The following is a 14,019-nucleotide window of genomic DNA, read 5'->3' as shown; positions in this document are numbered from 1 at the left end:
GCTCACTTTGTAGACCAGGCTGGCCTCGAACTCAGAAATCCGCCTGCCTCTGCCTCCCGAGTGCTGGGATTAAAGGCATGCGCCACCACGCCCTGCTAGGAGAGGCTTTAAACAGCAAAGATTCTCTTACAGGTCTGGAGATCCCAAGTCAAATAAAGGTGCTGCTCAGGCCATTTCTCTTTGAAAGTACTACAGGAGAGTATTTCCGTGCTTGGTTGTTGTCAGCAGCCCTGTCTTCCTTGGCCGCCTGTGGCAAAACACTTCCTCTCCTTTCCGCTTATTTGTCTCTTTTCCTTCTTAGACAGACTCCAAGTCCTATTCATTCGGTATACTTGTATTTAAATTTACATCTACAGCCATCCTTTTTTTTTTTCCCCCCTAAGTAAGATACAAATTGCAAGTACTGGCAATTGGGACTTGGACATTATATCTTCACCTGAGGATATAATAATACAACTCACAACATGCATGTGTTCCCATGTGAATGTGTTTGAAATACATGAAGTGTGTGCTTTAGAAAACATAAAAGTTTGGGCTAGTGACATGGCTCAGTGGGTATAAGTGCTTACCAAGGAAGACTGACCACCTGAGTTTATCCCTTAGATGCCACAATGGAAGGAGAGAAAAGTTGTCCTTTGACCTTCACACACCTGTGTGCCTGTTAGTGACGCATACACATAAACACAAATGCACACACGTCACACAATAAAATTAAAAGAAAAAAGAAAAGGTTATTTAATTAAAATTTTTATTAAATTAAAACCTGAAAGCAGTTCACTATTTTTTCAATCTACAGAAATTAAAAGCATAAATCTCTAGGTTAAGAATCTAGGAGTTGGCTAAACATTTTTAAGTAATGAGAAAAGCGGTGCATACTCCAAAATGTTGGGAGTCATAGATAAAAAGTTTCTTGTCAGTCACAGAATGAGGTAAAGCTTGAGAAAAAGCCAAAGAACGGAGGGCCTTTGGCACTCAGAGGAACATTCTAATCATGCCATGTTTTAAACAGATGATGTGGAGATATGTAGAATTTACAGTGATTAATATAGCATGCATCCTAGGCCACTATCTGAGCATCAAAAGCAGACTTAAGATTATTATGGGATACTGGGTTGGAAATGAATAGAGGTAGAGAAACCCAGGTATAAAGTTTCTAACAAAATGACAGCAGTGAGAATGAAAAGGATGGCGTATCAGCTAGACGGTACCTCCTGGAAGGATGGACAAGCTACTGCTGGCTTCATGGTGCAAAGGTGCCTGTGCATTTGGTGCATTTTCTGTGCATTAAGGTACCTATAATATTCTTCAATTTTGTGCATTCCAGAATACATATTTTTATACCATTGATTTATTTTTTTTTATATATTGACTTCCTGGTTAGCTTTTAATGTTTAAAATAATATTTCTTTAAATAGAAAATACGAAAGCCACCTATTTCAGCTAGTAATTTGCGAATTTGTAATAGACATGCAAATGTCTGTTGGCTGGTAATAGCCTGTGTCAAATGAGGTGAAAATGCTGAATTTCTGTGTTGTGTTTGTGTTCTGTGCTTAAGAGTAAAATTAGTGGTTAAAAAAATGGGGTGGAAGGGTCCAATGTTGAAGAAAACTAAAGTTTAAATAGGATGAATGCATTGTAAACAGGTTGTAATTGGTCTTTCATGTGTGTGTCTATAGGTCACTCTACACACATAGTTCCTGTATGAAGGATACAAAGATGTATTTTGCTGTATACTAGTTGCTGCTGAACTGACATCATTTCATTGGTAGGATAGGTCTAATCATGTCTGTTTAAGGAATGAGGATACTGAAGTTCACTGAGCCTGAGTAGATTGCACGGATAGTTAAAGAATGATTCAGAACCATGCCCATTTTTTTTTTTAAGAGGGCAAGAAGCTGATAATCTACAGAATACATTATTAGCAAGCTTAAAAATATTTCTGAAATTTAATAAAGTGTGCGCTTTTCCTACTTTGAGCAGGGATTATTTTCTTTACCTATTCTTCATCTCCAGTAAATGAAAACGAACAAGGAAAACAAAACTGAAATGAACACACCTATTGCCTGAGACACAAAACAGAAAATTAAGAGCAGCCAAAAGGGTGTTAAGCTGTGCAGTAAAAAAGGAAAAGGGAAGATCTGGTTGTCAGTGTCTCTCAAAGCTCTCATTCAAGACGTCTAGAGTACAGCAAGAAGTATAACTTACTGTCTATCTATCCATATGTACTTCATATATGTACACATCATATATATGTATATACATACATACAGATTAAGATAACCTTTCAGCTTGGATTTTATAATTTAAAAGAAATATGACATTTTAAATTTGCAACTGAAGTAGTTCTTATAGAACTAGATGATTCTTACCTGAGCCAGGCACAGATATTGTTGGCAGTTCTAAAAGTCACAGTTCTTTTTATTGTTTTTGTTTTCCAATTCAGGGTTTCTCTGTGTAGCCTTGGATGTCCTGGAACTAAATCTGTAGACAGGGCTGTCCTGGAATTCAAAGATCTGCTTGCCTCTGCCTCCCTAGTGTTGGGGTTAAAGGCTTGCTCCACAACCATCCAGTAGCACTGGAATTCTTAACTGCCAAACTCTGAAGTCTTAAGGCTCTGCAAATTCCTCAAGCAGTTTTAATGATGTAAGCATGTTATAATTCCATTACTATTTTGTTTAAATAGACTTACCAATTCACCAGTTTTTTCAGTTACTTTTGTGCAACTACTTTAAAAAATTCATCAATTCAGTGGGAGTTTGTACTACTAATAAACATATAACCAAGAACTAATTGAAAACACAGATATTAAGAAAGTTTGCCCTATGGTACTTTAGAAGTGTTTACAAGATCCTGTATCATGAGAGTTATCAGTCAAAGAAGATGAATAGTAATAAATTATGCATTATGATTCATTTGTATACTGACCTTTTTTGTTTGTTTGTTTGGGATGACAATTTAAATGATTTGAATACACCTTAGGATTTCTAATGTTTCTGGTGACTGGCAATATGTCTTTATTGAAAAGGGCAGACCACTTGAAATATTAAAGAAATTATATCCTTGATGTCAAGGAAGAAACCACCAGTCATACTTAACGTGGTTTTAACTCAGTGTCATCAGAGATATTGCCATGTGCGTGTTATAATGTTTTCAATTGAAAATTTCTCACGGACTAAGGCTGGTCGTGACGACCTCCAATGTATTTTGATGATTCAAACAAATCTTGCGAACCACACACGCCTACGGAAAAGGGAGACATCACCCACTGGCATCATACCTGAGGATCTTTGGGGATTTCTAGCAGGGGGTTCGCTGCTCCTATCCAACCACCTCATGGGGTAGTCAGGGAGGCGAGTTCAAGAACTAGCTTGGCAGAGAGGCTCCTGGTTTGACAGCATCTATTTTAAGCCGCGCCCGTGTGTGCAGGTGTCAGCCTCTCTCTGGGCGGTGGCAAGAGCCCGGCGACATTGCGCCTGTCTCCAGACCCCCGCAGCGAGGTGGGGCCACGGACCCAAGGTGGACGAGGAGGGGGGAAGGCGGCCCGGAGCAGGTGGCCCTCCACTCCCCGCACGTGGCCCGCACGGCGAGGCTGAGCGGGGGAAGGAGAGCGGACCGGCGAGCCGTGTCCTTCCCATCGCGACTCCTCCCCGCGCACCTGCTCACCTGTCCGCCCGGTCCCAGCGCGTGGGGGAGGGACGCGGGGTGAGGGATGCGGAGGAGGAGCGCCGGGAGAAAGAGGGGGTGCAGCGAGGACTCCGCCCCCCCCCGAAGCTGCGCGCAGGCGCAGTGGCCGCTACCGCAGGCAGGGGGCGGCAACATGGCGGAGTGAGCGGCGGCGTCGGGGCTTCACAACAACAGCGGCGCCGGTGGCAGCGGCCCGAGCTTTGGCCCCCGGCGGAGGGCGGAGGGCCGTGCGAGGCGAGGCGGCATCCTCGCGGGGGGCCGGGCCGGCGGCGGCGAGCCGGGGAGATCGGTGCAGAGAGCGCCGAGGCGATCTGCGAGGAGCTCCGTGAGGCGAGCGCCGAGGCGGACCGTGAGCCCGCTGGGGAGACAGCTGCGGCAAGCCCGCGAGGAGACCTCGGAAGCGACCCTTGAGGCTGTCCCCGGAGGCGATCGGCGAGGCGCCGCGCACCGCCGCCGGGCCCGGCTGAGGCGCGGACCGGAGCGGGCCCGGCGCCGCGGCGCTGGTGGATGCTGGGGCTGCGAGGCGCCGGCCGGGGGGCGGGGGCCGCGGCGGGGATAACGGAACCGGCGGAGGCGGCGCGGCGGCGCTGCACAGCTCCTCAGCGGCGGGGCGGATGGCGAGCGACAAGCCGGGCCCGGGGCTCGAGCCGCAGCCCGTCGCGCTCCTGGCCGTCGGGGCCGGCGGAGGTGCAGGCGGCGGAGGCGCCATGGGGGAGCCTCGGGGGGCGGCCGGCTCCGGCCCGGTGGTGCTGCCGGCGGGCATGATCAACCCTTCGGTGCCGATCCGCAACATCCGTATGAAATTCGCTGTTCTCATCGGACTCATACAGGTCGGCGAGGTCAGCAACAGGGACATCGTGGAGACCGTGCTCAACCTGGTAAGGGCCCCCGGCGGTCCGCGCCCTGCCTCCCCGCGTCCCTCAGTCTCCGGCCCGCCCGCCCGCCTGCGCGCAGCCACGGCCGCGCCACCTCCCTCCTGTCACCCGCGCGGTGCTCAACTCAACCCGGCACTTCCGACGAGTGGTCGGTCCTTAGGGCCTGGGCCGTGAGTGGAGGGGTGAAGCGGCCCTCAGGTCCTTTGGGAGCTTCTTCTCCCCATCTCTTAGTGGTCCGTGCTGTGGCTCTGAGAGGGTGACAGCCTGGCCCCTAGAGCCCGAGTCCCCCCCAGCGCCCCAGCCCCCATCCCCGTGCTCCTGAAATGTGAGAAGCGCACTGGTTCCAACTTGAGCAGCTGGGGTGCTGGGTTTTCCCGGGAGGAGGACGAATGATGCAGATTTTGCATGTCTTTAAATACATTCCGCGGCAGTGATGGAGAGTGTTGTGCCTGTACTCACCCCTACCTCCATCTCTAGGCAACCTTCACCTCTTTGTAGTGTCGCTCCAGTTATGCTGATCTCTTACCTTTGGGGGTGTGGGGCGCAGAAGGTGTTAAAATGTAAGGGGGCACCGGATCTTACAGGTTGGTTTCTATGGTTGCGGTGGCTTGAGGATAAAGACCAGAAGAAAGATTTGAAAGGCAGCCTAGGTTTTTGGCTCCTTTCATGGTAAGAGAGTTACTGCAGAAGTATGTATGACTTAATGTTCTGCGCTATCTACAGAGAGCCTAAGCAGTGTTGAAGATGATTTGGTCCAGCAGACGGAGAGGAAGAGCCGAAATAGAGCATAATTAAGGCTAGGTCAGGGCTTTTGCGCTCTGCAAATGCATTTCTTTTGTTTTTGTTTTTGCTTTTCTTCAGCAAAGCCACTTAAAAACCCGGCTTCCTCTGCATTATCTAGCCTTTGACATTCAGTAAGGTTGGGTCTGGGAAGGCAAGGTGTGAGTCAGGAACAGTCAGTTGACCATTGTATTCGGTGTGAAGTCGCAGGAATATAAAGAAAAATGCTTGCTGGGGTTTTTATAATACTCATGAGGTCTGACTTTTCAGCGAAGCAATTATTTTTATTTGGTGCTATGGAAAATTGAAAGAAAACTGCTGCTGTGGCAGTGGTACCCTGAGACGTGGATTGGATAATGTCTGTTGTTTCTGAACCTTTAAAATTCATGGAAAAGTTGGAGTACTTTTTGTTTTCTTTTTGCTAGTGTGTCAACTCAAAGATAGGTCACCTGTCATTACTTCTCTTATATGTATTGCAGCTTGAATGCAAAACTCCCTGTTTTACTTTTGTGTACCTTTCAAATAAGTCACCACAAAAATCAGTGTAAGTTTGTGAGATTGTCATCCTATAGGTGTAACCAGTTCTTTTCAAAACACTAATGGTTTTTTTTGGGGGGCGGTGGTGGTGGCAGCGGGGAAGGTGAGCAGTAGTTTTATCTTGCTTCTTAAAGGTAATTATTTTTATTGCTTCTTTTTCTTTTTAGAAGAAAAGCTAGGCAATCTCAAGGAACAATATTAATATATTAGCTGCTACTCAAAGAACACACACATTTTAAGTGTTTCCATTTTCTGAGGCCAATAGGATTTGTTACTTTAGATGATGTGGTAATGGCATTTTTACGCTTACTTGTATGCACTATGTAGCCTGATAAGAGGCTGTAGGACTCTCCCAAGCTAGAAGCTGATTTGAATGTGGAACCAGTGTGGACTCTGAAGCAACAGCCATGCCTGCTGGATCAGTTCTTAACAGATGGGGTTCTTTAGATACACAGTAGACTAAAAAAAGGAAGTGAAGTATTTCTCTTGTGCTAAAAAGAAATTTAACTCTTCAGTGCAATGAAATCTGCCATGACAGATGCAAACACTTTTCTTTTTCTATTTAGATATTTACTCTTAGCTTATAGACTTTAGAAATAGTGTGATACCAAATCGCATACACCTTAATTCCCAAGATTGATTTTTGGAATAGAAATAGTAGGTGTAAATTCTCTTTGTGTGGATTTAAGGGATACAATTTATTTTTAGATGGGAACTTGGTATACAGAGTAGATGACAAAATGTGTTGCTGGCTGTATTGTAGTTCCTGAATTAGCCCTATGAAGTGTAGGTTTTGAATTGTAGGTTTAAACTTTATTGTTCAAAGGTAGACATAATTGAAATTATGGAATTTCAAGTTGGTTCTTAAAAGAATATTTGGCATTACAATACTTACCAAAGCTTCATTTTTATTTAAGAATAAACAGCCAGAATTCATTTAGAGTACTTAAGTGACTTGTTAGAAGTTGGAAGCCTTTACTATTTCTAAAATGAATTTTCTTTACTTTCAGTTTTAATTTAAAATGTGAAAGAATAATGTTAGATGGGAACAGTGAAATATCTTACATTGCTCTGTGACAGAAAAGAAAGGAGGGGAGCTAAAGGAACTGAGAGTTTTGACAGTACTCTTGGTGTAGTCATCTTTGACAAAATATTTGTCTTTCCTGTTCATTCATTCTTTCTGTTTAATGAGAAAATATGAAATACTGATATTTGATCCTCAGATGCTGTCTCATATTTGCCTTATCTAAAAAAAATTTGCCAAATTAAAATTTAACTATGTAGTAAACTTCATTATAGCTCTTCATTATTTAACTATGTAGAACTTCATTATAGCTCTGCTTAGAATTTTTTTTGCTCTTTATCAAAGGCAGAGGTCCATTCTCCTAGTCAGGTGAGTTGTAGTGAAGACTCAAAGTGGAATAGTGGAATAGATAAAGTGAATGATGTAGTTATAGGTGCTTACATTGTTTCTCATGGTATTGGAGGCGACTGAAAACATTCAAAGACCAGGCAGAGCTGTCAGAAGATGGTTGAGTTAGTTTGAAAATAAGGTTTCAAGGAAAGTATGTGGTTAAGAGTTTTCTGTGTGGCTCTACCAGCATTAGAGACTAGTTGTTAGGAAACTTTAGTGTCAGGAGGAATATGTACATGTGGCCTCTTTAAGAGAGTTTATGTTGAAGAGTTTTTATGGTTAGCTTTCTCTTGTAAAACAGGTGTACTTGGTCTATTGTTTCCATTGTAAACATACTTGACATGTATTTATAGAAAGTCTACTTCCTTCAAATAAATTCCATGTACACATCATGTCTTATCTTTGTTTAGAACGTGGAAGTTTCTTTTTAACAAATTTTTAGAAAAGATAAATGGAGAATTAATATTTAATGAAATAATTCCAATAGTGCATTTAAATCTGCCTTAGGTAGTATAATTTTTATTATAATTGTAGAATTCACCTATAGTCTTGCAGATTTGTTTCATGGATTATTGACTTCAATTTTTGTCATGAGCATATAGATTATTTTTATACTAGTTATGAGAGTATTTCTCTAATTCTTTTAAAAATATAAGTGATACAATTATTTAGTATTAATAGATGCAACTAAATATATGAGAACATTTAAACTATTAAATTTTTTTGGTATGTGGGTCATGACAGTTTTGTGAGGAGGGGGAATTTTGTTATTTTTTGTGCTAAATCGTGATCATAATTTTTCCTGGACTCTATTCATTTACAAGTTGGTAATCACAATAATTTATTTTTAATGGTATAGTCTCATAAACCAAATATATAAATTGAATTTATTAAAAATATTACAATTTTTATTGAAAAAAGAAGCCATGACTTTGAATGGGAGCAGGCAGGGATATATGGGATGGTTTGGAGTGAGTAAAGGGGAGGAAGGAACATTGAAATTAATTTACAATCTCAAAAACAAATGACAAATCACAATTATATCTTAGGTAGACTCATGGGAGTATTTAATTGTAATAAAACCATATTTATTTATATTAAAAGGATTTCTTAGATGTTAATTTATATTGACACATGAGCTTTCTAACATAGCTTATATATTTGTTATTGCTATTTAGTTGGAAAGCTAAATACATACATAGTATAAGTTTTGGGATCTTCAGGAACTTAAGGATATATGTATCATATAATAACACTAAAAATAGCCATTTAATGACACTAAAGCAACAAATATGTAGCTTTCTGTGATCAAGTTTTGTAATTTTAAGTAAATACTTAGTTTGTACATGTTTTTTTGGTACCAGTTATGCCACTGATTGAAAATGTCACAATGTTCTTTCTTGACTCTTGCTAAATCGTAGATTTCACAGCCCAGCTCCATTTTTGTTTCCCAGGGTAGTTGATTCATACGTACTTTTTGTTCATTTAGAATGTTGTATATCCATTGCAGCTTTTTCACATATTATAACTATACTTCTTATACTCTCTGTACTGTTGGCCTATTCTTTTGTACCACATACCAGTCACTCTCTGTATTATAATTATTTATTTGTGTTGCACTTTCTAGCTCTGAACTTCATAACAGCTGAACATAATCTTTTACATATTTATTTTTAGTGTTTCTTGCCCTTTGGTAGTTAAATGCATTTTGAATATGCAGGATACTATTAAAAGGCAGTAGTAATTAGAACCAGCTCTGAAAGCTACATATGAGTTAGTGTCCCATATAGTCTAAGTGTCCTTGTTGTAAAATGCAAAACAAACAAAAAAAATCTAGTGTAATCTAGATTATAACCCAATATTTTGCTTATTCCTAAAACTAGAAGTATGTTCAATATGTATATGTTAGCGGTTAGGCATTATTACATGCATAAATGTTGTTTTTAAATCTAAGGAATTTTTTTACAGGGTCTCACAGAACTCGTTATGTAGACCAGGCTAGCCTGTAGTTCAGAGGGATCATCCTGCCTCTGCCTTCTTAGTACTTTCATAATTTTTTAACCGATATCGTAGGCATAGTTAAGAATGTGGTACAATAGTTTCATATTAATTGTATTTTTCTGTTATTAAGAAAGAAAATATAGTCATTGAAGTATTAAGAATTTATCTTCACCTATGTGTCTTTTTAATGGAACCTCACTTTTTCTCTAATAGACCATTCATTCACATTCTCCCCCATTCTCAGTCATCTTGTTGAGGAAGGTTGATATTAGGAAGGGTTTGGCTAACACCCATGGTTAGTTGAGGTTGAACATTTGTCTAAGGGAAGTCACATAGTTGGTGCCAGGACTTATTGGACCATCATCATCAAGATACTGAACAGAGTCTTTAGTATATGACTATATTGCCTGCTTTCAGATTCCACTAAATGTGAATCCAAAAAAGCTAACTGTCTTCTTGATTTGATATCAGTGCCTCTGTACCTGTCATGATTGTCTCTTGTTTTAGTTAGCTTTAGTTGTCAACTTGACACAGCCTAAAAGGAAAGCCTTGATAGAGGAATTACGTAGATAGGATTGGTTTGTGGGCATAGCTCTGGGGGATTGTTAATTGATGTAAGAGGGCCCCATCCACACTTGGTGACACCACCATTCCTTGGATAGAATGTCCTGGGCTAGCTAAGCATGGGCTTTGATAGCAAGCCAGTAAAAAAGATTTTCTCACGGTTGATGGATGGATAGCACTCAGGAGGCAGAGACACATACATGGATCTCTGTGAGTTCAAGGCCAGTCTGGTCTACAGAATAAATTCCAGGACAGCCACGGCCTTATAGTGAAATTCTGTCTGGAAACACATGCATGCACACACTCAAATCCTATCAACAAACAAACAAAAATTCCTTCATGGTATTTGATTCAAGATTCTGCTTCAGTTCCTGTTGCGGATAGCCCTGGGGCTAATTATATTTGATGTTAATTCCGTTCTTCTGTGAGGGGTTGTGAACAAGGAATGAATCAGCACTCAGGTGGTTTCCTGTAAACCTTCTTCTCACCCTAATTTATAAAATAAGGCTAGAGCCAGTGATTGGGCAGAGAAAGAGGGGAAAGTGGAGCTGAAGGTTTCAGGAGAAAAGGCGAGAGAGAGAGAGAGAGAGAGAGAGAGAGAGAGAGAGAGAGAGAGAGAGAGAGAACACAAAGGACTGAGGAAGAGGAAGAAGGAAGGTGGAGCAGAAGCACCTGGCCTGGGGAAACCGCAAGTTCTAAGAGGTCTCTTATATGGGGAAGATGGTAGTGTAGTGGTAGATCTGCCCAATCTAGGCGCACAGCATGTACTCAGTGATTGAGTTGTGTTTTCATTGCCCAGACTTATTTGGGTTGGAGTCCTGCTCTGACTTCCCTCAAGGATGAACTGTAATCTGTAAAATGCAATAAACCTTTCTTCCCCTAAGTTGTTTTTGGTTTTGGTGTTTAGCAGCAACAGAATGTAACAAGAACATTTTTAATGCTCTTTTAGAATATATTACCATTGTTACTAGTTTTGAATCAGTTGAAGTTGGGTTTTTGTCAGTTGGGAATGAAAAGAATTCCTCTGCTAGCACAGAATTAGTATTTAAAATGAGACCTTGTAAGATAACAGTTTTCAAAATGGTGTGGAGTGTGAGGCAATGAAGGCACTGCCTTCCTTTGCAACTTCCTTTAATGATTATAAAGTAGCTGTTTACATTGTCACCAAGTTTCCTTGCGTGTGCAACTCTTTAGGCTGGAATTGAGGGATGGTGGAGTCTTTGGATCCCTTGGGATACCTTACAGTGTCTTATACTAGATGACTTGCTTTGGTCTAAACTTCATGCTTGAAGAAAAGAAAATGTAGTCTTCAAGAAAGAGAGATCTCTTCTGCAGTGGCTGTCACCCAGGAAAGAGAAGAGCATCAAAATGTCAGGGACACTGTAGGTTAAAAAGCCATTATTTTTACCTTATGCTAAATGGAAAAGAAGAAAGTTTCTTCCAAGTACCTCATGCAGTGTACTTCTGGCTTCCAGACACAAGTCAGTAAATCCAGTTTAAAGAACTTTAAATGAGGATGCAGTAGCTGTGTCCCCTCAGCCTTAGCGTTTGGTTATTGTGCGGCAGGGAAGATACTAAGATGAGGGTTAAGGCAAGGCCTATTTCTGTAAAACTAAAACTTAAAAGCTGAACTTCAGTTAGTGTCCTCTATCTCAGCAAGACCTGTTGTTTTGGTTACTAATTCAAGCTCTTGATTGAAGTACATAACCGAAAACTCAGTAAGGTTTTAAGGAAACTATACTTCCAGAAAATTCTCAGCCTGATGGAAAAGCCTATGTCCATTCGTCTTTCTGTCTCTGTCTCTGTCTGTCTGTCTGTCTGTCTGTCTGTCTGTCTGTCTGTCTTTGTTTCTTTCTTTTTTTGCCAGTCAGCTCTTTATTATTCATGTTTCTGTTAGAACACATCTGCACAGAAAAGCAAACTTTAATGTCATACTTCAATGTAGTAGCTGAAATTGTATCTGATCACACAGTAGAGGTAAGTCCAGGATGACTGATGGAGCAGCAATAATTGGCCATTCATACAGGAAAGAACAATTGAAGAAAATATTCTATCTTTAATTCTTTTAATTTAGATACAATATTCAGAAGCTGAATGGGTTATATTCTAATGATTATACTTTTTCCTTTTATTGAAAACAGATTGTTTTCTTACATAATATATCCTGATTATGCTTTCTCCTTCCTCTACTCCTCCCATTTCCTCCCCATCTCCCCTCCCATCTGGATCCACTCCCTTTCTATCTCTCATTAGAAAACAGACTTCTAAGTTATATTAATAAAATAAAATAAAAGATAAAACCAACACGTTGGGATTGGACAAAACAAACAAACAGAAGGAGGTGATCCCAAGAGAAGGTGCAAGAAACAGAGACCCACTCATTCCTACAGTCAGGAATCCCACAGAACAAAACAAAACAAAACAAAAGACCACTAAACTGGAATATACTCAAAGAACCTGCTGTAGATCCATACAGGCCTTGTGCATGCTGCCTCGGTCTCTTGCGAGTTCGTATGTGCCTTCATCACTTTGCTCCTGAGATGCCTTCTATCCCTTCTGACTCTCACACTCTTTCTCTTCTTCTTTAAGGTTCCCTGAACCTCAAGAGGAAGGATTTAATTGAGATATTCTTTTTAGGGCTGAGTGTTCCAGGGTCTCTCATGTTCTGTATTATGTCTGTCTGTGGGTCTCTGTACTTGTTCTTATCTGCTGCAGGAGGAAGCTTCTCTGATGATGGCTGAGCAAGGCACTGATCTATGAGTGCAACAGAGTGTCAGTGGGAGCCTGCATGCGTGTGTGCATTGTGCATGCATCCCTCCCTCCCTCCCTCCCTCCCTCCCTCCCTTTCTTCTTTCCTTCCTTTCTTTCTAGAACATTAGTATTTAGTTTTCTCCTAGGTCTCTGGGTTATCAAGTCTCAGGTTCTTGGTCACCCAAGCAGTGTTGAGTATGAGTGAAGTGGCCCTTAGTCAAATCAGATATTGGTTGGTGACTCTCACAAGCTTTGAGCTACCATTGCCCCAGCATATTTTGAAGGTTTGTCAATCTGAGGGTTTGTGGCTGGGTTGGTGTTTATGTTTCTCTCTTGGTAGCATGCACAGTACCTTCCTGTACCAAAGATACTAGCACATAAGGTGAAAATGGAAACAATCCTATAAAACCCTATGTAGGCACCTGCTCCATTTCTGTTCAATGACTGTATAGGTGTTGTCTTCAGCAATGGAGCCTTGGTGTCAGTTTGTGGAAAGCAATCTATAGTCTTGGTAACTTTTTTTTTTAAGGATTTCCATTGGACCTCTTTGATCAACAGCTCAATTAGATATAACCCAGTCCCTGTACTGGAAGTTTCATTTGGTGGCATGAGATGGCCAGTTGGGCCTCTATCTTGCCCATAATTTGGCAATATCAGTTATATTGCATATAATGTATATATGAAGCTTCTACTGTATTTGGTTTCTCTATTACTCTTCAGATGGCCCTTAATTTTAACTGTCTCTTCCCACACTCCCTCTCTTGTCCTTCCTCTCGCTCCCCACTTAATCTTCTCATTCTAGCCCCTTCTCCATTTATATAACTATCTATATTTCCATTTCCTATTAAGATCTATCTATTCACCCTAGTTCCTTATTCTCTACATTGCACAATTCATTGTGCAAATGCACTATATTTTCTTTATTTATTCTTCTGTTGACGGACATTTAGTTTGTTTCCAAATTCTGGTTAATTGGATCAGCAGTGAACATGATTGGACAAGTGTCTTTGGTGGGATGAAGTGTTCTTTGGCTATATGCACAAGAATGGTATCGTTGAACCTTTAGGTAGATTGATTCACATTTTCCCAAGAAACCACCACACTGATTTCCATAGTGGCTGCATGAGTTTGCACTCCCACCAGTAATAGATAAGTGTTCCCTTTAGTCCTTGACAGTATGAACTGTCACTTGTTTTATTGATCTTAGCCATTCTGACAGGTATAAGATGAAATCTCAAAATAGTTTTGATTTGCATTTCCCTGATGGCTAAGAATTTTGAATATAGTGTTTCTCAGCCATTTGAGTTTCCCTATTGAGAATTCTGTTTATATCTGAACCCATTTTTATTTATTTATTTATTTTTTATTATTTTCTTTATTTACATTTCAAATGCTATCCCGAAAGTTTCCTAT

At 41.0% G+C, this 14,019-nt stretch overlaps 1 protein-coding gene across 8 annotated transcripts in view; it reads left to right on the top strand.

The window, feature by feature from the left end:
• Nucleotides 1-3,816: 3,816 nt before the first annotated feature.
• Nbea (neurobeachin) overlaps nucleotides 3,817-14,019 on the top strand; it is a 554,101-nt gene continuing 543,898 nt past the window's right edge. For all 8 annotated transcript variants that reach the window (XM_029537485.1, XM_029537487.1, XM_021195277.2 and 5 more), the window contains exon 1: nucleotides 3,817-4,562. In XM_029537485.1, coding sequence (XP_029393345.1) covers nucleotides 4,299-4,562 — 264 coding nt within the window. In that variant the 5' untranslated portion in view covers nucleotides 3,817-4,298. The remainder of the gene's footprint in view (nucleotides 4,563-14,019) is intronic.

The sequence above is a fragment of the Mus pahari genome, chromosome 4 (genome assembly GCF_900095145.1).
Source record: "Mus pahari chromosome 4, PAHARI_EIJ_v1.1, whole genome shotgun sequence".
NCBI classification, from domain to species: Eukaryota; Metazoa; Chordata; class Mammalia; order Rodentia; family Muridae; genus Mus; species Mus pahari.
This window is presented reverse-complemented; position numbering and strand designations above follow the sequence as displayed.